This window comes from Erpetoichthys calabaricus, chromosome 16 (assembly GCF_900747795.2).
Source record: "Erpetoichthys calabaricus chromosome 16, fErpCal1.3, whole genome shotgun sequence".
Lineage (NCBI taxonomy): Eukaryota > Metazoa > Chordata > Cladistia > Polypteriformes > Polypteridae > Erpetoichthys > Erpetoichthys calabaricus.
In genome coordinates, this window is record NC_041409.2 from 77,602,141 (window position 1) to 77,627,230 (window position 25,090).

At 40.2% G+C, this 25,090-nt stretch overlaps 1 protein-coding gene across 2 annotated transcripts in view; it reads right to left on the reverse strand.

Annotated features, from left to right (window-relative positions):
- The window catches only part of LOC114666958 (brain-enriched guanylate kinase-associated protein), a 117,498-nt gene extending 93,365 nt beyond the window's left edge, over positions 1-24,133 (reverse strand). The window contains exon 1 of one of the 2 annotated variants that reach the window (XM_028822011.2): positions 23,929-24,133. In XM_028822011.2, coding sequence (XP_028677844.1) covers positions 23,929-23,942 — 14 coding nt within the window. In that variant the 5' untranslated portion in view covers positions 23,943-24,133. The remainder of the gene's footprint in view (positions 1-23,928) is intronic. The other variant, XM_028822012.2, reaches the window with a different exon arrangement.
- Between the last annotated feature and the right edge of the window lie 957 nt (positions 24,134-25,090).

Below are 25,090 nucleotides of genomic sequence, written 5' to 3' on the forward strand. Positions count from 1 at the left end.
CTGAACATTTTAGAATACTATGATATAGTGCATCCGGAAAGTATTCACAGCGCATCACTTTTTCCACAGTTTGTTATGTTACAGCCTTACTCCAAAATGGATTAAATTCATTTTTTCCACAGAATTCTACACACAACACCCCATAATGACAACGTGAAAAAAGTTTACTTGGTTTTTGCAAATTTATTAAAAATAAAAAAACTGAGAAATCACATGTACATAAGTATTCACAGCCTTTGCTCAATACTTTCTTGATGCACCTTTGGCAGCAATTACAACCTCAAGTCTTTTTGAATATGATGCCACAAGCTTGGCACACCTATCCTTGGCCAGTTTCGCCCATTCCTCTTTGCAGCACCTCTCAAGCTCCATCAGGTTGGATGGGAAGCGTCAGTGCACAGCCATTTTAAGATCTCTCCAGAGATGTTCAATCGGATTCAAGTCTGGGCTCTGGCTGGGCCACTCAAGGACATTCACAGAGTTGCCCTGAAGCCACTCCTTTGATATCTTGGCTTTGTGCTTAGGGTCGTTGTCCTGCTGAAAGATGAACCGTCGCCCCAGTCTGAGGTCAAGAGCGCTCTGGAGCACATTTTCATCCAGGATGTGTCTGTACATTGCTGCAGTCATCTTTCCCTTTATCCTGACTAGTCTCCCAGTCCCTGCCGCTGAAAAACATCCCAACAGCATGATGCTGCCACCACCATGCTTCACTGTAGGGATGGTATTGACCTGGTGATGAGCGGTGCCTGGTTTCCTCCAAACGTGACGCCTAGCATTCACACCAAAGAGTTCAATCTTTGTCTCATCAGACCAGAGAATTTTCTTTCTCATGGTCTGAGAGTTCTACAGGTGCCTTTTGGCAAACTCCAGGCGGGCTGCCATGTGCCTTTTACTAAGGAGTGGCTTCCTTCTGGCCACTCTACCATACAGGCCTGATTGGTGGATTGCTGCAGAGATGGTTGACCTTCTGGAAGGTTCTCCTCTCTCCACAGAGGACCTCTGGAGCTCTGACAGAGTGACCATCAGGTTCTTGATCACCTCCCTGACTAAGGCCTTTCTCCCCCAATCGCTCAGTTTAGATGGTCGGCCAGCTCTAGGAAGAGTCCTGGTGGTTTCGAACTTCTTCCACTTACGGATGATGGAGGCCACTGTGCTCATTGGGACCTTCAAAGCAGCAGAAATTGATTTGTGCCTCGAGACAATCCTGTCTCGGAGGTCTACAGACAATTCCTTTGACTTCATGCTTGGTTTGTGCTCGGACATGAACTGTCAACTGTGGGACCTTATAGACAGGTGTGTGCCTTTCCAAATTATGTCAAATCCATGTTGCTGCAATTAAGCTGCAGAAACATCTCAAGGATGATCAGGGGAAACAGGATGCATCTGAGCTCAATTTTGAGCTTCATGGCAAAGGCTGTGAATACTTATGTACATGTGCTTTCTCAATTTATTTTATTTTTAATAAATTTGCAAAAATCTCAAGTAAACTTTTTTCACATTGTCATTATGGGGTGTTGTGTGTTGAATTCTGAGGAAAAAAATTAATTTCATCCATTTTGGAATAAGGCTGTAACATAACAAAATATGGAAAAAGTGATGCGCTGTGAATACTTTCCGGATGCACTGTATATACTAGATATCATTTTCATAATGAAATGCATTAAAGCATGTACAGTGTTAAACATGTTGGGGCACAGTAGCAATCCCAGGACAGGGCGACAGCTCGTTGCAGGGTGTATATGAGCACACAAATACACTAGTAGTTTCAATTTAGCATCATCATATCCCTTACCCTGCATGCCTTTGGAAGGAAACTGAAGCATGCAGAGGAAACATACCGGGGAAAACATTCAAACTCCAGGCAGGGAATAACAGACCATGATCCCATTACTTTGAGGCAGCAGCGCTACCACCGCGCCACTGTGCCTCCACATGTTTAATCATTAATAGTATACATACAAAGTATCATCACTATATACTAATAATCCAACTGTCCTCCAATCACTTAGAATATGGAACCAATGTTGGAAGCACTTCAAGACAGAGAAGCTTTTAACTGTTGTACCTCTACATGTTAACCACCTTTTCTACCCTCTCAAAACTACACAATATTGAATGTTTGGAAAATGTCCAGGATTAAAACACTTAGGGAACTGTATATAAAGTCTTTACACCCTATGAACAATTACGCTTCAAATTTAACTTCTCAGCACAATTTTTCCACTACTTTCAAATTAGAAACTTTGCTAAACGGAACCGGTCCAATTTTACTCACCTCCCACCTATTTCTGTTCTAGAAGAAATATTGATCAGTTTTGAAGACTCAGACAGCATCTCTATAATATACAGTCAAATGAAAACGTTTGGAAACCCCTCTCAGCCTGCATAATAATTTACTTTCAACAAAAAAGATAACAGTGGTATGTCTTTCATTTCCTAGGAACATCCGAGTACTGGGGTGTTTTCCGAACAAAGATTTTTAGTGAAGCAGTATTTAGTTGTATGAAATTAAATCAAATGTGAAAAACTGGCTGTGCAAAAATTTGGGTCCCCTTGTCATTTTGCTGATTTGAATGCATGTAACTGCTCAGTACGGATTACTTGCAACACAAAATTGGTTGGATTAGCTCATTAAGCCTTGAACTTCATAAACAGGTGTGTCCAATCATGAGAAAGGGTATTTAAGGTGGTCAATTGCAAGTTGTGCTTCCCTTTGACTCTCCTCTGAAGAGTGACAGCATGGGATCCTCTTCTCAGAAGATCTGAAAACAAAGATTGTTCAGTCTCATGGTTTAGGGGAAGGCTACAAAAAGCTACCTCAGAGGTTTAAACTGTCAGTTTCAGCTGTAAGGAATGTAATCTGGAAATGGAAGGCCACAGGCACAGTTGCTGTTAAACCCAGGTCTGCCAGGCCAAAAAAATACAGGATCGGCATATGCGCAGGATTGTGGGAATGGTTACAGACAACACACAGATCACCTCCAAAGACGTGCAAGAACATCTTGCTGCAGATGGTGTATCTGTACATCGTTCTACAAGTCAGCGCAATTTGCACAAAGAACATCTATATGGCAGGGTGATGAGAAAGAAGCCCTTTCTGCACTCACGCCACAAACAGTTGCCTGTTGTATGCAAATGCTCATTTAGACAAGCCAGATTCATTTTGGAACAAAGTGCTTTGAACTAATGAGACAAAAATTTAGTTATTTGGTCATAACACCATGACTGCTGAAGGCCTGTGCGTTGGAGCTGGGGAGTCCTCTACAGCGTATCTTCAGCCTGAGCCTGGAACAGGGGAGAGTCCTAAGGCTTTGGAAAACATCTTGCATCACCCCAGTCCCAAAGTTATCACGTCCTAGTGAGCTGAATGACTTCATCACATGTGACGTCAGAGCGACAGGCCGGAAGACCATGGAGCAGCTGCTGCTTCACCACCTGAGGCCACAGGTCCGCCACGTCCTCGACTCTCTATAGTTCGCATACCAGGAGAAGGTAGGAGCGGAGGATGCCATCATCTATATGCTACACCGATCCCTCTCCCACTTGGACAGAGGCAGTGGTGCTGTAAGATTTATGTTTCTGGACTTCTCTAGCGCCTTCAACACCATCCAACCTCTGCTTCTTAGGGACAAGCTGACAGAGATGGGAGTAGATTCATACCTGGTGGCATGGATCGTGGACTATCTTACAGACAGACCTCAGTATGTGCGTCTCGGGAACTGCAGGTCTGACATTGTGGTCAGCAGCACAGGAGCGCTGCAGGGGACTGTACTTTCTCCGGTCCTGTTCAGCCTATACACATCGGACTTCCAATACAACTCGGAGTCCTGCCACGTGCAAAAGTTCGCTGACGACACTATTGTGGGCTGCATCAGGAGTGGGCAGGAGGAGGAGTATAGGAACCTAATCAAGGACTTTGTTAAATGGTGCGACTCAAACCACCTACAGCTGAACACCAGCAAAACCAAGGAGCTGGTAGTGGATTTTAGGAGGACCAGGCCCCTCATGGACCCCGTAATCATCAGAGGTGACTGTGTGAGGGTACAGACCTATAAATACCTGGGAGTGCAGCTGGATGATAAATTGGACTGGACTGCCAATACTGATGCTCTGTGCAAGAGAGGACAGAGCCGACTATACTTCCTTAGAAGGCTGGCGTCCTTCAACATCTGAAATAAGATGTTGCAGATGTTCTATCAGACGGTTGTGGCGAGCGCCCTCTTCTACGCGGTGGTGTGCTGGTGAGGCAGCATAAAGAAGAGGGACGCCTCACACCTGGACAAACTGGTGAGGAAGGCAGGCTCTAATGTAGGCACGGAGCTGGACAGTTTGAAATCCGTGGCAGAGCAACGGGCGCTGAGCAGGCTCCTGTCAATCATGGAGAATCCACTGCATCCACTGAACAGTATCATCTCCAGACAGAGGAACAGCTTCAGCAACAGACTGCTGTCACTGTCCTGCTCCACTGACAGACTGAGGAGATTATTCCTCCCCCACACTATGCAAGTCTTCAATTCCACCCAGGGGAGTAAACGTTAACATTATACAAAGTTATTTTCTGTTATACTTGCATTTTTATCACTCTTTAATGTAATATTGTTTTTTATCAGTATGCTGCTGCTAGAGTATGTGAATTTCCCCTTGGGATTAATAAAGTATCTACCTATCTATCTAACAAAAAGCGCTTTGCATGGCAGAAGAAGAACACCGCATTCCAAGAACAACACCTGCTACCTACTGTCAAATTTGGTGGAGGTTCCATCATGCTGTGGGACTGTGTGGCTAGTTCAGGGACTGGGGCCCTTGTTAAAGTCGAAGGTCAGATGAATTCAATCCAATATCAACAAATTCTTCAGGATAATGTTCAAGCATCAGTCACAAAGTCGAAGTTACGCAGGAGTTGGATATTCCAACAAGACAATGACCAAAAACACAGTTCGAAATCTACAAAGGCATTCATGCAGAGAGAGAAGTACAATGTTCTGGAATGGCCGTCACAGTCCCCTGACTTGAATATCATCGAAAATCTATGGGATGATTTGAAGCAGGCTTACCATGCTCGGCAGCCATTAAATTTAACTGAACTAGAGAGAGATTTTGTATGGAAGAATGGTCAAAAATAGCTCCATCCAGAATCCAGACACTAATCAAAGGCTATAGGAGGCATCTAGAGGCTGTTATATTTGCAAAAGGAGGCTCAACTAAATATTGATGTAATATCTCTGTTGGGGTGCACAAATTGATGCACCGGTCTAATTTTGTTATGATGCATATTGCATATTTTCTGTTAATCCAATAAACTTAATGTCACTGCTGAAATACTACTGTTTCCGTAAGGCATGTCATATTAAAATGAAGTTGCTACTTTGAAAGCTCAGCCAGTGATAAACAAAAATCCAAAGAATTAAGAGGGATTTCCAAACTTTTTCATATGACAGTATAAAAATTTTTAAAGCCCCTTCCTTTCAAAATCCCATGGTATGGTGAGGAAAAGACCTTTCACTTAATATTTCAGAAAATGAGTGAATACACTCCTACATATAATACATTCTAGCTTCATATGTGCAAAATATTCAATAATTCAACTTATAATCTTTTATCAAGTGTATTTATCTTGTTTACAATTGTCCAAAATGTATCCAGGGCAAGATTCAACTTGTGAACGTTGCAATTGAGTTCCAGCGTCACTGAGTTATTTGCTTTGGGCATGCACCATATTAACATAAAACACAAAAAACAGAAATCTTAGTGATTGGCAAAAGTGGATAAAGTGAAGCTTTAGAAATAAACTTTATCCCTTAGGTTTAAAAATGAAGTCGGAGTTAAAGAATTTAGGGGTAACTATTGACTCTGCCCTACATTTTAATATCATATATTAATCAGATTAGGTATACTGTATTCCTTAAGTGAAAAATGTAGTCCTAAAGTTAATCCTCTTATAACTTTACAAGACACTGAAAAATTAGTTCACACTTTTGTTTGCAGTCTACTAGATTACTGTAATGCACTCCTTACAGGACTACCTACGAAAGACATCAATCGGTTACAGTTAGTGCAGAATCCAGCAGCCAGAATCTTAACTAGAAAAAGAATTTCCAAGCACATCTCACCAGTTTTAGCGTTGTTACACTGGTTAACTGTGTCACTTAGAATCGACTTTAAAATACTACTCATTGTTTGCAAAGCCTTAAATAATCTCGCCCCATCCTATATTTTGGAATGTTTATCCTCTTGCATGCCAAGTCAAAACCTCAAATCTTCAAAAGAAGGCCTAATTATAATTCCAAGAGCCAACCTGAAAAGAAATGGCAAGGTGGCTTTAGGTGGTTATGCACCTAAAATGTGGAATAATTTACCAATAGAAATTCACCAAGCTAATACAGTAGAACAATTTAAAAAACTGCTAAAAAACACTGTTTTAAAATGGCTTTTTCATAGCTACATTTTAGTTGCATCCCTGTTAGTCTATATGGTTAGAGAAGTATCATATTCTTTAAGGATCCACATCTGTACTAATCTGTACTAGTCTCTGCTGTCTTTTCCGGTACTTCTGTGGTGGAAATCTGCATCACCACGACCTGATCAAAATACAATGCTGCCCCATGTGTTTATGGATTAAATGGCAAGTGTCCCAGATGCCCATGACCACCACCATCTACTATTTTTCCCATGTGAGGCCTGAAAACCATAAGGACTGATTTAGAGCATCTATGTTGAATGCCCAGTGGGAACTGGGTAGTCTTTTGGCCTTGGAATGCCTGTAGATTTTGTTTTTTTACCTCCAGCCAGGAGAAATGGAGCTGAGGTTTTTTTTTTTTCTGTCCTCCTGGCAATTCAACCATACCTTTATTTTTGTTAATACTGTATAACATAATTGCCTAATCTTGTTTATGTTTTATATTAACTTCTATTTATTTCATTTTGTAAAACACTTTGAGATACATTGTTTGTTTGAAAATGTGCTATATAAATAAATGTTGTTGTTGCTCCCAGATGGGCTTAAAATGGAGAAGGACAAACAGTAACTGTCTATACCTTACTACTTGCTGGTTGACTTATCTTGTTCAATTGGAACAATCCCACCGCACCTCTTAAGTCAGTGGGTAACTGATGTTCTATACTATTTGAAACTGGAAAACACCAAATTCTTTCATAGAGGATCTGCTGAGAACTTTTTGAAAATCTGGCAGGATCTAATCAATAACTTTAGAATTAGTGTCAATAATCGGGGGAAAATGATACTCTTCCTTTTTTGCTGCTTTTAAAGATTCACTCTGGTTGTTGGTTCTCCTCTCTTCCTCTTGGGTAGGGATTGAATTTTGGTTTGTTAAGTTTGACTTGATTATATGGAAAGTTATTTGCTTTAAATACAATTAATAAAATAGTGCATTTTCCAAAAAGCCATGCAATACAAGAAAAAAAATCATTAGGGGAGATGTAGCCGTATGCAAAAGTCATGTTTAGAGCATAAATTCATTAATGCTAATGGACAGCAAAGACCACAATGCTACATGTATTATGTGATTATACTTGAATATTAATACTTTGGTTAGGGGAGACAGAGAGAGAGAGAGAGAGAGGGAGGGAGGTTAGGAGCATGCGCCCACCACACAATGAAAAAAAGGAAAAAATATTTTCTGAGAAAGTGTTTAATAATTGAATCCAATGATGTGTGTTCATAAGCTATTATAAAATGACATGTGGCTTATAAGTCTTTTGCTGGAGAAAGCAAAGTCCCCATCCCCCCACTTCAAAACCAAACAATTTATAACAGTTATCACCTACTCAAAAATCAAAAATAAGTAATTTACATTTCCAAATCCAACCAAACTAAAATTCTTAAACTGCTTATCTATGATTTTCAGGGTCTACAAGTTTTAACAGCATGAAGCTTTGCAAGTCATTAAACCTATGTGTATGTTGTTTAGCTCACTGCTAAATTAAAATGCTAATCTTTTTCAACAGTCTGAGTTAATTCACAACACAGCAAGTTTACAGCTGCAGGCACTTATATGAATAAAGCAATGCCTCTCCAGGAGCTCGATGGACAAAACTGACTCACCACTCACCAACTGGCTGTCCATTCAAGGGACAGTTAATAAAATAAAAATAAAATAAATAAAGTTCAAAATAGCAGAGGACTTCAGGTCACATTCCTCTCTGAGGAAAATAATAACTTGTTCCATGCAGTTAAAAGGTGAACTGTCTCAACCGGAGGTGTTTAAGTAGCATGGGTCTTATTCATGTGCTTGTCCAATGAATCTGTACAGTGGCATCAATTATAGAAATGCGGCACAGGTCTATAATGATGAAGAAAGTGCCAGTTCTGCTGGGTGTTTGCTAAAGACAGATCGAGATGGGATAGGGAGGACTACTTTGCCCAGCATCTACCTACTGCAACCCTCACCCAGGAAAATAGAACAAAAATAAATTCTTGAATAAATACTACTACACAATACAAGTACTTCCGATAGATAGATAGATAGATAGATAGATAGATAGATAGATAGATAGATAGATAGATAGATAGATAGATAGATAGATAGATAGATAGATAGATAGATAGATAGATAGATAGATAGATAGATAGATAGATAGATAGATAGATAGATAGATAGAGACAAAGTACTCTAAAATGAACAGAAAGAAAATTCCCTCATCTGTTTCTAGGCCATGCTAGTCTGTAATCTCCTTGTTTTTTTTTCTAAATGCTTCCCAATAAATGAATAAAAGGTACAGTAGCTGCACAACACTCATTACCCTAGTGAATACAGACATAAAAAGTGAAGAGTAGAGGAGGTTTCCAAGCCTACCCCAAAGAAGAAAAACGTGTGTCTAGGACTTCAATGAACTATATAATACATTCTTAAAAAATAAAAACTCTACACCTTTATCTTAACTGTTGGCATATTTCTACTTTACTCAGTTCTACCATAGGAAAGGATATACAAACACATTCTCATTGTAATTCATTAAAGAAAGAAATTATCTTCATCCCAAAATGACATGAGACAGCAGTGTGCTCTTGCATTTAAGAAGTCAAAAGTGGAGTCCTCAAGATTTACAATGCAAACCCTGCCACATGCTCAAAATGCATTTTTAAACTTGCTGTATAAACAAAAACCAAAGCATAATTCCACTGAAGAGAATGATACCAAATAACAAGGACTGAACCCAACTAGACCACCACCTGGGGTTCGCTTTGAGTAGAATTTGTATGTTTTCCCCAGCGACTACAGTTTCAGTCTAATTATTCCAAAGCCACACTGTTGGCTTGATTGGCAAAACTAAATTGTTGCAAGTATGGGTATGTACTTATGCATACCCCACAATGCACTTCAAACCCGGACTGGTTTGTGCTATGAAGCCACAGCAGCCAGAATAGACAAATTCCCTTTGATTATTGGAGCTCTGTATATGAAGTAAACAAATGGGTAGATTTCATTTTGCTTTTAATTTTTAATTGATGAACAACAAACGCTACTAAGAGGACCACATTTGAATCTTTTCATGGTGTTGTACTTTGGTAAAAACAACAAAACAAATTTTAAAAAAATGTTCCAATATAAACAAACTGCTGGTTATGCACACTTCACTTATTTGTAAAAGAGACCTTTACTATATATGCCTGGCTCAGTAAATTCCATGAAGCCATCATTCTTGTATGCATACCTTGATGCTCTATTGGCTAAGAATTTTTTCGAAATTCTTTGTTTCTTCATCAGAGCTGAAAGAAAGTGCTTTTGCCTATAATGGGATGGGGTCAAGCAACCCAAACAAATGAGACCAGGTATCAAAGACAGCCCTACACCCTATATCCCACTATCCAGGCTATGTGCCATTTAAGAATGTTAAACAGTGTGTGTGTACTGTTTTGTAACATTAGCCCTATCAAGAATTTTGACTTGTCACTGATGAAAACTTGATTCCAGTCTATGTAAACTCAGGCTGCTATGAGCAGTCAGTGATGGTAAGCAGCAAATGGCAATGGTGAAAAGAAGCATATAGCACAGGTGTTGCTACAGCAAAAACTCACAATGGACTAATTTTCTGGTGATTTTTTTTTTTTTTAATAACCTTAACTAGAATAGCATTTTAACAGCAATCAGCCAACAATTGCTGGCAAGAAACAGCCAATAATCTACCTATGACTTAAGCCATTTAAAGATTTTAGTGTATATTGGTTGGAGCCTGTCCTGAAAACAGCAGGTAGAAGACAAACACATTCTAGATGAGTACATGACTGGCAGGTAACATTTCAATTAAAATCAAAACCATACCTGAAAAGACAGGTACATTTTTAATGTATACACAACTTATATAAAAGCTGGAGGAATTGCCTAAAATCATGAATTATACACCAGACAGCCACAACATTAAAACCACCTGCTTAATACCCTGTAGTCCCCCCACCCCCACCAAAACATCAGTGACCTATAGAAGCACGGACTGCACCAGACCTCTAAAAGTATCTTCTGGTATCTGGCACCAAGATGTCAGCAGTAGATCCTTAAGGCCCTGTAAGTTGCTAGGTGGGGTCTCCATGGATCAGACTGGTTTTTCCAGCACATTCCACAAATGTTTGATTGGATTGTGATCGGGGGAATTTGGAGGCCAAGTCAACAACCTGAACTCCTTGTTATGTTATCAAACCATTCCTGAACAATGTTTGGAGTGTGACATGGGCACATTATCCTTCTGAAAGAGATTAGCCATCAGGGAATAATATTGTAAAGAAGGGGTGTATGTGGTCTGCAATAATCTTCAGATAAGTGGTACATGTCAATGTAACATCCACATGAAAAACCCCTGTTCAGACCACTAAAACCTCTTCCGCTGGTTTGACTGCTTCCCATAGTGCACCCTGTTGCCATCTCTTCCCCAGGTAAACAACACACATGCACAAAATGTAACAAAAACATAACTCTCTTTCGGCTTTCTACACCCGAGAAAGACACCATCTATATATATAATTCACTAAGCAGCCGACCATGGCACGCAAGACAGAGAGCCACGCCCACCAACAATTCACTAAGCAGCTGACCATGACACGCAAGACAGAGACCATGGGATATGCACGACAGAGCCCCGCCTGCCAACTCTAACCCTCCTCCTGTGTCATGGGATACGCACGACCGCGTCCGCCCTCGCAAACTGTTTTACACGCGTCATACAGCGATTCCCATCCGCGACAAACATGCTTCTTTTTAGATGGTCCTGCAGGAACAGGGAAAACCTTTGTCTACAAAAACCTGATTCATACCATACTAAGAGCATAGTGTTTTTGTTGGCTTGCCCGACTGCCCACCCGCCTGACTGTTACCAGCATTCACCGCAATGTACTGGAGTGTAAAACTATTGCAGCTGCTACCTCACAAACTGTCCTCATTCCCCGGATTTCCCTGACCCCATCAGATTCAAATTTGCCTTTTACTTTTACATGCAGAATTTCCTGTTGGATTAGCCTTTGCAATTACAATTAATAAGGCTCAGGGCCAAACTTTCAAAAAGACATGCCTCTATCTGGCAACTCTAGGACCATGGGATACGCACGACAGAGCCCCACCTGCCAACTCTAACCCTCCTCCCACGTCCATGGGATACGCTCGACAGAGCCCCGCCCACCAACTCTAACCCTCCTCCTGCATCCACCCTCGCTCTCAAGGCATGCACACTGCCTGCTCATGTGCCCGCATGCAACACCTCACCAAACACCGCCTCAGTCGCTTTCGTCTCTGCTACAGTCCACATGCACCTCTGAGCCACGTCAACTTTTCATTGTACTTTTCGGTTCCGGCTGCTTTTCTATATATAATCCACCAAGTTTCAAATAAAACAAGTACAACTTGGCTTGCAGTATTATCCAGTAGTATAGAAACAGTATTTACACATTTGATCTTTTAAAACTAAAGTATCTCCAGGCGACGGACGTGACTCCTTTCTTTCGGCAAAAGTTCTTCGGTTCATCATGTTCAACTTTATCGTCGGCTTCAGTTTTGGAATGCTACCTATTTGGTGGTGTAGCAGTGAAAAAGAGCCCTAGTGCAACAAATCTGTGTTTAGCGGTGTAGCAGTGAAAAAGGTCCCCACTTGAACAGTTTCCCGCTGCGCCACGTTACGAACGTCGTTTAGGCAATTTAAACCGGTGTTGCGGTATAAGAAAAATCCATATCATAAAAAAAATAAAAAACGGTTTTCGGTATGAACCGGTATACCGCCCAGCACTACGTTAATGTACATGAATAAAGCATATGGGCAAACTTCTGGAAACTGTAATTCAGCCTACAACCATGGTATCTGCAAACTATATATTAAAGGTTGTGGAGACAAAAAGTTAACAGTCAAGTAAATGACTTTTGCAAAGTTTACTGAGCTCATTTGATGTACTCCTTTAGTTCTTTAGAGCAGTGGGTGTGTAGGTTTACTTCTGAAGATCTGAGCAAAACTATGTTCATCTATACAAAAATAAATCATACCCTCTAATGAGATTAATTGTGAGTAAGACATGTTGTCAAGCAAAGTAGAGATTCAATCTATTAATTATAAAGAGCAGAGTGCAGCATATTTCAGTTTGTTTAATAGGACTTGGTGTTACAATCCCAGATAATTCAGCAAAGCACTTGCCTTGAATGGGGTTGAAGATGCCTTCTTTGATAGGATGACATTGATGATGACCACTTAGTGTTGTTTCCACCAGTACGACACATCATCACTTGAGTACCCATGCCTCATAAGGTGTTTTGGCTTTTCCTACAAGATAGCCCAAGCCGAGGCTGGCCCACCACAGACTGATCAGAACAGGGTATGCGTCAGATGGCTAATAAGAGGTCATTTGGCAGCCCATACTCTCCTTTCGTTTCAGCCACAGCCAATAACTGCTTTTTTCAGCGTAGGTGACAAGTTCCTTAATTAACTTCCACTAGGCCTGCCCTCTGACACCCACTTCTTCTAGCAGCCTTGCAGCCCAACTCGACTCAGTGCATCCTTAACATTCCAGCCTCGCTCCTCTGCCTCAGCTGAAAGACTGGTACACCACGCTTTCTTCTTTCATATGCCTCATCAATGGCATCCTCCCAAGGGACTGTCAGCTCAATGATGAAAACATAATTGCAGGAGTTAGTCCAGAAGACTGAATCTGGGTGCAGAATGGTAAATACAATTTCAGATGGAAAGGAGAGTACCTGATTTAGGTCGACATGCATTTCCCAATCCCTGGCTGTATTCAGCATGCATACTGTAAATCAAGAGATGAGGAATCAGTTCACTGTTTCTCCCCTTCCCAGACGAAGGATGTTAGTTCCATGAAGGTAGTCTGGGCATTTAGGGGGATGGCGTTGGTTGACACTCTTGTTCTCTAGTGTTGAGGCCAAGAACCTCAATACTTGGTAATGACACCATGTGCATCTTCCGTGCGTTAAGCTGTTCATATAACCCATCAGGATGTGTTTGAGGGTTGCCGGGGCCACACACTGGTGACATGCTGGATCCCCTCTATACCAAAGATGTAGGTTTGTTGGCGAGGGCAGCACATCATATGTGGCTTTGACGATGAAATTTAGCCTGTTTGTTTCCATGTTCCACAGCTTGCTCCATGTGATTTTATGTGGCTCTATGCCATCCAACTTCATCCAGAAGTGTTGTTGGGCTTAGGAAACTGATCTGGCACTTCTGGTTGCTTCCTCCTGGCAGCACACCTCCTCTACCAACAAATACCAGCATTCATTTGGTTTTGCCTTTTGCCATGTGAGTGTTGTTGGTCTTAAACCAAGCCCCCATCTGCCACGTTGGACTTGCCCCACAATGTCCCAATATCCGAGGATGGCTTTTGCTTCTGCCACTGCTGAAGCAGTGTCCTATTTCCTCCCCGTCACTAAGATTAACTCTTACGAAGGGGTCACAGTAGTGCTGGGCGGTATACCGGTTCATACCAAAAACCGTTTTTTTTTTTTTATGATAAGGATTTTTGTTATACCGCAACACCGGTTTAAATTGCCTAAACAACATTCGGAACGTGGCGCAGTGGAAAACTGTTCAAGTGGGGACCTTTTTCACTGCTACACCGCTAAACACAGATTTGTTGCACAGGGGCTCTTTTTCACTGCTACTCCACTAAATAGGTAGTGGTAGTGTAGGTATTGCGCTGTGAAAATGGACAGAGAACATTCCGAAACTGAAGCGGACGATAAAGTTGAACATAATGACACAAAAGAACTTTTGCCGAAAAAAAGGAATCACGTCCGTTTCCTGGAGATACTTTGGTTTTAAAAGGTCGGATGTGGACCATTATGTTCAAATGTGTAAATACTGTTTCTATACTACTGGATAATACTGCAAGCCAAGTTGTACTTGTTTTATTTGTTTTCAATACAGTGTAATTTACCTGGGTACTGTATAATAGTGTGATGACATGTTGACTTTATTCTCGACATTTCCACTGTAATCTCGACGCTTATGACGAGAATAAAGTCGACATGTTGACTTTATTCTCGAAATTTGTCATTAAAGTAGAACATCGTAAACTAAACTTCATCATAAAATGAATATTTAATTTACTAGATTTTCTCAAACCCCGTCATGTTATATAGCACATTAAATGCTTTGTGTTAAGTGTTCCCCGAGCTTCTTAAACTGACTTCCTCTTGCACTAAGAGGAGGCGCCGGCAGCGATCGCCACACAGAATACATTCACTTCATGATATTCCTGCTCTCTAAACATTTAGAATGCTAAGATAAATACTTGATATAATTTTCATGGTGAAATGCATTAAAGCATGCATTAATCATGTGGGGGCACGGTGGCGTGGAGGTTGCACCGCTGCCTCACAGCAAGGGTGTCTCGGATGTACCCTGCCTTGCATTTGCATGTTTTTCTGGTGGATTTACTCGGCGTGCTTCAGTTTCCTTTCAAAGTCATGTATGATGTGGGGTTTTGTTATGCTATATTGACCCTGCTTGTGTATGTTTTGCTCGTATTCACCCTGCGATGAACTGGCGACTCGTTCAGGGATGGGCGCAACCCTGAATGGATGGCATAATTAAACATATATAATGAAGATATTTTTAAAGTTCTGAACACTCCATGGGCTAAGTTTACAACTAGTTTTAATTTCACAAAGACATTTATTGTGTTGATTGGTTATGTGGAGAAAGAAAAAGGAAGGATAGGAACTGGGGTTTTGGTACGTCAGACAGAGACAGCACGCGTGCAATAAAGAAAGCCCGCTCAGAAGAACATGCATTGAATTCTGTGTTCGTGTCTCCGACCACCAGATCACAAACCCAACATTTACACAATATTTAAGTTAAACCTGTGCGATATCCAGTCATACATCCAGTTTTTTGGAGCCTCGTCACACCTGCCATAAAGTTCTCTACACTGAACATACACCTGGGGACCCCTTACTGCGAGGGAGCAGCACTACTGCCTCACTACCGTGCATGTTTAATACCTGCTTTAATGCATTTCATCATGAAAATGATATCAAGTATTTATCTTAGCATTCTAAATTTTCAGAAAGCAAGAATATAATGAAGTGAATGGATTCTGTGTGGTGATCGCCGTCTCATCTTAGTGCGGAGGAAGTCAGTTTAAGAAGCGTAGTGATTAACAACTGGGTCGGGGAACACTTAACACAAAGCATTTAATGTGCTGCATTAACTTATGACGGGGTTTGACAAAATCTAGTAAATTAAACATTGATTTTAGGAAGAAGTTTAGTTTACGACATTCTGCTTTAATTATGAAGTAAACTATGAGAATAAAGTGGAAATGTCGACTTTAATCTCGACATAAACGGCGAGAATAAAGTGGAAATGTCAACTTTATTCTCGACATATAGTTTTGTTTTTTCTTCCGTGTCCGTATGTTTTTTTCTTCACCATGGCCCTAATATGATTCCATAGGGCTATACCACAAATAGCATTATAAATGCAAGTTACAGTCCGTATTAATGCAGTTTGCCTAAATGATGGTTTAGTTGGTAAAGATGTCATCACCAAGTTGCACTTGTTTTATTTTATTTTAATTTGGTGAATATTGTGTAATGCACCTGGTCTTGAAGCCTTGAAGTAATAGTGCAACTATCAGTAATAATACTATTATTTATTTTATTGTTATTATTTATTAGTTTAAATATTATGCAGTTTAATGATGGTGAAGTTGTTTAAAAAGTCACTTTAACGTGTCAGTGGACAGAGATTGTTAACATTAACAGAAAGTGTAGTTGGTTTACAAAAAATATTTACTATTTATTCCTTTTCTAAGTCATGTTCAGTGCAATACAACTTTTGAAAAGCACTTCTGGATATTTTACTAAGTCTAACTGCCTCTTTGGATGGTTGAAAATATGTTGTCAAAATTATAGTTTAAGTTTTTGCAAAATTTGTTCAATATTTTGACTGCATCTGTCATGCAACGTGATTCCTTCTCTTCATTAGTGCCACCCCCTTGAAAACTATCACTTTATGGGGCAATGCAAACCTGTATTAATACTTCTGTGCACAATAAAATGTTTTTTTTTGTACAATGTACAGTGCTCTTGACAGTGGAATAGGTTATTCTTAGCCAGTAATTGCAGTGGAAAATGTGGTTAACATCCACTCATGTATGGGGAAAAAAATACCGTTGAATACCGTGAAACCGGGATAATTTTGAAAAATACCGTGATATAGAATTTTGGTCATACCGCCCACCCCTAGGTCACAGGACTGTTCGAGTGTCATATCCAGTCTTGTTTGGCCGTTTACTCTCTGCCATAAGGCTTGATATAGGCAGAGAGAGGACTCCGTTTCCATACGGGCCTATGCTACTAAGGCACCTGAATAGTCCAAGCCACTTCCTCACTTGTGCACTCACTAATCCCTCCAGCCATTTGGTATGGGAAGAGTGTAACCTTGTAGATAACTGGCCACATGAGACAGGGCAGCAAACCAAACTGGAAGCACCATAGCTTCAATGTTCTGGGGAGAACAGTGTTGTTAATTTTCTTAAGGCCACTAATTGTGCCATGCCCGATTTGTTCTACCCGTTTGTGACCTTTGAAGTCTATGGTGCACCAATGCCCAAGGATATTGATGGGTTTCTCTGGGATCATTGGTATTGGCTCATTGTTTATGCAGAACCTCTTGTTGGTGAGCTGGCCTTTGACAATGGAAATGATGTGGGATTTGCTGGGATTATCTCTATTTATGCCCATTTGATGTTTTCATGGAATTTATCCAGCAGACGTTTGGTGCACGCTTTTGTTGTTGTAACTGTCACCATGTCTTCCATGTACGCCTTGATTGGAGGAAGATGTAGACCATTTTTCAGACGTTCCCCTGACCACCCACCGTGATGCTCATATGATGAGCTACATCACCATGGTGAAGGCTAGGGGAGAGATGGTGCAACCCACCATTATATCAGTCTCAAGCTGTTGCCAGGTAGTGTTACTGTCCTATGTTGTAATGCAGAATTGTATGCCCCGGAAGTAGGCTTTGACCAGATTTGTTATGCCTTCAGGGACATGGAAGTTGAATGCTCCCCACAGAATCTCATGTGGAACTAACCCAAAGGCATTGGGCAAGATCTAGGAAAGCCACATGTAGACCCTTCTATTCATTTTTGGCTGTCTACACATGGTACTAAATGATGTCAGCGTGTTCCAAACATTCTGAAAAGCCACCTATCCCTGCCTTCTGTACTGAGATGTCAACATAGTTGTTATTCTACCATAACGCTGAGAGTCTTTGGGCCACAACACTGAAGAGGATCTTTCCTTCCACGTCCAGGAGACCAATCTGGCAGAACTGGTTAATGGTTGAGGATTTTTTTTTTCTCCTTGGGAGTCAATATTGATCTAAAACACTTAATAGCTCAAACAAAACATTTCAAAGGTACAAAGCAACAAAAAGTAGCCCAAGATATTGCTTAAAAAGAAGAAGTCCAAACCCAGGACCTTTAGTCTAAACTCATTTTAAGCAGCAGTGTAGAATTCTTTGACAAATAACATTTAAAAGTATGTGTGCAAGAAATGTGCTTTCCCTAGCTTGGACTGTAAACTTAGCGTGGAACAGCTGCAGGATATGCTCCAAAATATAGCCTGTTCACTTTTGATCTGAACTAAGGATAATGGATAACAAGCTGTATACATTAATTTTCCAATAAGAACTAAATCTGATCGTTGTTTGAAATTTCCTATTTCCTTTAATCTATGGCAACCCGAGTCTACAAAATGCAGCTGCCCAAATAAGTACATATAACCTCAAAATGTCTATAATTTCTTCAGATGTTTTTTTTTTCCATGACAGAACTAGATAAACGTAGAGTAGGTTAACTAGCAACACAAAGATTATCCTTCTATTTGTGTCTGTAACAGAAAAAAAGCTCTTCAAAAGCTCAGTATGTATTTGTATTTAAATTATTTTTTCACCATTGCTGTGAAAGCAAGAAAAATAAATTGTTACATCATGTTCTTTTAAATAATATAATAGTTATGGTGTAAAAGCAGACACGATGAAAACTACATTCATATATTCAAAAATTTAAGTAATTCAATTTTTTGCCACAGTATGTGGTATTTCATATACAATATACTGTATAAATGAATACTATAAAAAAAAGAGACATGGTACAACAGTATTCAATCTGTAGATGGACTCTACAACAAACACATTTAAGACAGCTGCAAGAGTCTGTAGTTATTCCACAACATAATTCAGAAACCATTTTGACAAACTGTTCCCCAAATTTTTTTACTGGCTAGATGGAACTGCTGCATAGGCAGACAACATAAAATGTAACACACGTGACAGCTGCTTTTGAACACCTCCCATTTAGGTTGTTAAGAGAACACTGAAGTATCCTCAGTGTATACAAATGTGACAACTGTCTTTGATAATATTCATGTATAAATAAAGACATTTGACTTGGGCTTTGAAGTGTAAAATTAGTAATGCTAAAATGAGCAGTGAGGTACAACAAAATCCATTTTAAAATGGGAACTAAAGGGATTTGTTTTGTTTTCCACTGTTTTAATCAAATGCCTCACAACTAACTATTGCCTCTCCCAGATGAAATCTTGAGATGCGGACATGAAAAGCTACCTGCAGAGTAATCTATCCATTGGTAACAATTTAAAAGTAAAGCCGATGCCAAAAACAAAAAAAATAGAAAAACAAAATAACCAGCAATAACAGGCTGACCACTAAATATACACCGGTATGACAAACGTATAAGGTGCTACTTTTTACTAAAAGTGTGAATGTCTACTCTTATAAGACCTCAGTTACAAATCCCTCAGCTATACTGTATAAAATTTGTTGAGATAAAGAATAATTTTATTAGTCAATTATTAAAAAACAAATGTGGTTCTAGAACAGGGATGGGCCCTGTTGGTCCTGGAAGGCTGCAATGGCTGCAGGTTTTTGTTCTAACCCAGGTTCTTAACGTGAAGTCAATTTTTGCTCATAAAGCACTTATTGTTAAAGTGACCGTTTGATGCTTCATTTTAGTGATATTGCTTGTTCCCCACCCTTAATTGCTTATTTTAGTCTTAAAAAGCTAAACTCACTATTTTAATTGCTCCTTATTAGCAATAAGGTGGAGTGGTGGCTCTGAGGCTAGGGATCTGCACTGCCAATCGGAAGGTTGCCGGTTCGAATCCCGTAAATGCCAATTGAGACTCTGCTCTGTTGGGCCCTTAAGCAAGTCCCTTAACCTGCAATTGCTGAGCGCTTTGAGTAGTGAGAAAAGCGCTATATAAATGCAAAGAATTAATTATTAATAAGATGCAAATGACAAAGGAGCCAGCAGTTCTCTCTCTAACTTATTTCCATTTATTTGATTTAGGCTACAAATCATTTTGATGATATCCTTAGAAAGGAAAAAAATCTATGATATAAGAACCTACATTGCAAACTAACAAGACATAAAATTGAATAAGGTCTGACATTAATTAGAAACCACTCCTTGCCAATCAATTGAGTTGTAAAAAAAAAACCTGCAGCCCTCCAGGACAGACATTGCCCATCCCCTGTTCTACAACACAAGCCTTATTAAAAAATTTTAAAATAGCGTAACGGTGAAAGATATAATTATAAAATGATAAACCAATGATTAAATCCTTCCTAAGATAACTACAATATTTTCTTCTTCTATTTAAAACATAGCAGACCTTTTCCAACTCAGGCCAATGAGACACTTATTCCACGTCAAAATTAATATAGTCAATAAATAAGACATACCAATCAGCAATTAGAAACATTTTAATATATGTACATACAAAAGAACATTTTCAATTTTTAAAAGCCACAACTATTCCAGATAGAACAAAATCTTTGCATTTTACCAAGATCCAATATCACCTATGTGGCATTAAAATACCCTTGTGGTGCAACAGTATAGACCTTAGCCAGGTTTCCACTCTAGCTAGCAGGGATTTGTCAGTTAATCCACATTTTTGTCTCTCTTTAAACAAATGTTCAAAATACTAAAAGTCATGGCAATAATTGTATATTGCACATTGGGCTATTTTGTGTCATATTCTTGGTATGCGCAAGCATATAGATTCTACACACATCCACTTATTCTAAAAAAAAAAAAAAAAAAAAAAAAAAAACCTGCTGATTCAAATGTTCCTCTTTCTTATTGGAATATTCATTGTTGGTAGTGGGAATTAGTAATTAAAACAATCCAACTTGGAACTCCTACAGCACAGGTGCAAATGTGCGCAACATAATGGAAACTTTTTTTTTGCAGGTACTTGACAACAATGCACACTTGTGTTACATGTTAGACAATAATAATATGATTGGTAAAGTAACAAAAGTGATTCACTTTGGGTCAAAGAGCTAGTTAGAAAGGACTGAACCAGCAAACACATAGTGTTATTTATTTATTTATTTATTTATTTACAATTCATGTGACCCCGGTCTAAAATTTGGCTGTAAGTTTTACAGCTCTTTTTAAGGTATAACAGTTGTTCAAAACCAAGGTGCTTATTGTGTTCACAGCTTCATGATATAAGAACACCACAAGGCAGGATGGGCTGACATGACTATTCAAGACCAGAAAACACAATAAATGGATCTATAATACAGCTTCAAAAAATCCAAATGAAATCCCATACCTGTTTGTCTTTTCTTGGAATGACTTCAAACTGAAATATTGTTTACTAAAGTTCAAATAATGTATTATTTGATATTTACAATGACATAGACAATTTTCTTTAATATACCTCTGAACAATTAGGCTAAGCCTTGTTATTAGCATCCAACAACTACAATTCTGCACTGGTAGTGTTTTTTTTCTCATTAAGCCCTGAAACACTGCTTTAATTTTGACCCATTAGGAGAACATAAAACTGACAAACAATATTGAACGGAGTAATTTGTCTTCACAAAAGTTTTTTTTTTTTTTTTTTTAAACTCATTTTAAGCTGTTTCCAGATTGCAACAAAAAATTTAAAATATACCTTATAGACATTTCCATCCAACATAAATACAAGTGACCCTTTTCTGAAAACTTTTAACACAACAGGCTTCTGCCACCTCAGTAATTTTTGTTTCTCCCTTTGCTTTATGGCAGCGTGATTCCACCCATGAACTGCAAACACATATTCTTGGTTAGGCTCACCCAGAAATGAAACAAAAGGAGTGATAGCAGAAAGCAGAACAGCAAAGTTTGAAGGCAGTGAAGATGTGATTCTGGCAGCACACGGAGGTTGTTAGTGGTTTTGTCAATCTGTTGTCCTTACTGCATTCAGGTGATAATAAGTGTTGTGAAAAATGTCTGCGTAGCTGCACAATTTCCCAATCTAAACTTCTCACATGCTGACAGTTTTGCAGCTGTTGAATATTAATAGCCTCTGTGATAATCCAGGGCATATAATGAGGTTAATGACCCGATTCTGAATCCTAATAACATGTAAAGACAGCAAAACACTTAAATAATGTGAATACATTTTTAACTGCATCTCTTGTCACAGTCATCAGCTGTTATTACACCTGATCAGGTTATGGCAGCAGTCCAGTCATGTCTGTCTCACAGATTAGCGGCACCCCCAGAACGACTGACAGCGGGTCTCAATTATCACTGTTTAAGGAGGGGCTCTTGGGCTTTGATTTTCAAGCTGGCAAGGCTGTCTGGATATCAGCCAGGTATCCTCTTATAGGTCTATAGGACACAAGCCACTGGAAAGAGACCTCGAGGCACTGCCAAAGTCATGGAGTCTTTATATCTCACAGCTGGCCAGTGAATCCCTTAGGAAGGGATGGGCTCACCTGCAGGAGAAAGTGAAGTCTAGTCTATCCATTGAAGCTTATTTCTACCATAACACTCACTAGTAAGAAGTAGTTTAAAACTGAAGGGTGTATTTTTTACTTGGCTAAGGTTTCAGAAAAATAAGAGTTGCTGGACCAAAAAAAAAAGGACAGACTAATAGCAAACTGCAACTAAAAACTACTTTCAGGGAAAACATACAAGCAGCGGCACTGGTTGGCAATTCTCTCTCATAGTTTAAGAGACTTTGATTCAAATTCTTGCCTGGATTCTGTCTGTGGTGAGTTTGTGTACTACCCTGTAGACTCCTCCAGGATTTCTTCCTCTCTTTCACCTAAAGGTGCATGGATAGGCTCCAAATCCCCATGACCATGCATCAGAACAATTAACGAATGAACATATAGACAAGAAAAAATAAAAATCATTCATAATTTCAAACCCACATGTTGTACTCCTCACCCCACCCCAAATACACAGCTGCATCTACAGTAGCCAGGCCCCCTCTCTTGAGAAATGGAAAGGAGTCCATTACAAGGTATGTTCACACCATGCAAATGTAATGTAGGAATCATCACATGAGCAAGTCTTTTGACTGCAGGAGGAAACTTACATAAGCACAGGGAATACACGTAAACTTCATAAAGAAAGAGCCCTTGCCAAAGCATACGGCATTGTGTGGCATGCAACAACATCTTCCCTTGACATAGACACTTGAAACAATTCAAACCTGTCATGTCGGTGCTACCGTGAAGCAAAAGAACAGCCTTCACTCTATCTTGTCTTCTCGTATAGCGTGGAAAACGATTACTCCCTCCTCTACAATTTTTGTGGAAAACTACTGTTTTGCTCAGATGTGCCTATTTCCCTCAGCACACAAGGCAGAACCGTTAACTCACGTAATGCTGGCAATCGCTTAACAAATGTGTCAACACATGGGGGAACAGGCAGCCAGCTTGTTTAAAAGACGAGCATGAGACAACAATATATTTGAATGGTGACAGCGAAATTAAAACTCCTGCTGCTGATAACATAATACAGCATTAACTGCAGAAGACGAATCAGACTGGCTACTGTTAATAACTAAAATATTAAGAATGACAATGCCGAGAAAAGCACTTTTCACAATATGTACGATATTTGATGTGGTTTCCAACGTAAATGGCTTAAATGCCAGCTAAACTGAAAGGAGTACCTGTAACTGCGCCAATCCCAGTGCAGCCAAAAACAATGGCAGTGTCAATACTAATCAGATCGATGGTATAAGCTCACGCGTCTGCCGAGAATAATTATTGCTGTTTAAATGGGCACACGACTAAGCTCTGCTTAGTTTTTCTTTTAGAACACATAAGAGAATTGTATCCCAGCAGCGGAGAAGCAGCTCCTAGAAAGCCCGACACAGGCACTCCGCCTGACCGCGGCGAAGGAGCAGCTGCTGCTGGCCGCGAAGGAGATGGATGCGGACACGGTTGCCGTAGACACGTTGCCCGCTTCCACGCGCGGCAGCCACTTACACACCAACGTACCTCCAGGCGCGTGTGCTGGCTCAGCCAAGAGTGGCTGCAGCGTCCACGAGTCGCCACCACGTCGCATCAGGCATGGCCCACACACGGCAGCAAACAATTCAACACAGAAAGTAAACGAGTAAAAAGTGAAGAAGCAGGACTTACCTTATTTTATGCATCTCGCCGTCGGAGGCCTGAAAAGAATCAAACGAGATTAGATGAGCGAGTGAGCAGCTGCGCGGGCGCACGCACTCCTCGCGCGCCTCCGAAGCTCTCGGACCAGCGGCGGCATTGCGCGCCTATCTCTCTCGCACACAGCGGAGTATGCGCGGCACGGGACACAACTGGCAGGCAAGTAGCTGGAGGGGTGCGCTACGCGCAAGAAAAAGGAGGCGTGGCCTCGAGTAACAGGTGTGTAGATCTGTTGAATCCTACTGGAGGGATCCGCCCCCAACCCCATGTATATAGCAAGCATTTTAGTGTTTAGTCCTTCTTTTAATTTAAAACGCTGTAATAGATACTTGAGAGAAGGTAGGAATTAGTGTGCGTCCCGTCCTGGTAGCATCGATATTGTTGGGTGTGCTCCACTGGGCACGCATATCATCTACATCTATTTGCTTATCCAAAGCGACTTACAAAAGAGGTTGACATAATCGAGTAAACGATTGTCAAGCACGAGACCAGAGTTACAAACCATATTTCTGACTTCATCAATAAGCCAAATTCGCATAAGCCTATGCCCTCACGTACCTAATCATCACAAACACAAGCTTAGATGCATCCTGCCATGACTTATCCCTGCCTTTGGGACAATACCCACATTTAGAATACACAAAACAAAGAGACGCACTTGCTGTCAAGGTGTTGGCTTACTTGCTCCAGAAAGTATCAACATTCACAAAGTCACAAGCATAAAATTTATTCAATTATTTATTGGGCGCAGAATTTATAATGATACACGATGCTTTTCACAGATCTGACGTTCATGTATTGCATTTGCATTGCATCTATAAAGACTTAAATCCGGAGCAACTTATACAATTATGTATGCATTCATTTACGTTGGCACAATAGTAAGCACTGCTATCTCATAGCCAGGATCGTCTTTAACATTTAGGGCAACTAGGCGGATGTCTATGGCAGCAAAATGTAAGGGGCTATCCATCCATCCATCCATTTTCCAACCCGCTGAATCCGAACACAGGGTCACGGGGGTCTGCTGGAGCCAATCCCAGCCAACACAGGGCACAAGGCAGGGAACCAATCCCGGGCAGGGTGCCAACCCACCGCAGGTAAGGGGCTATGTTTTTTTTAAACAATACTAACG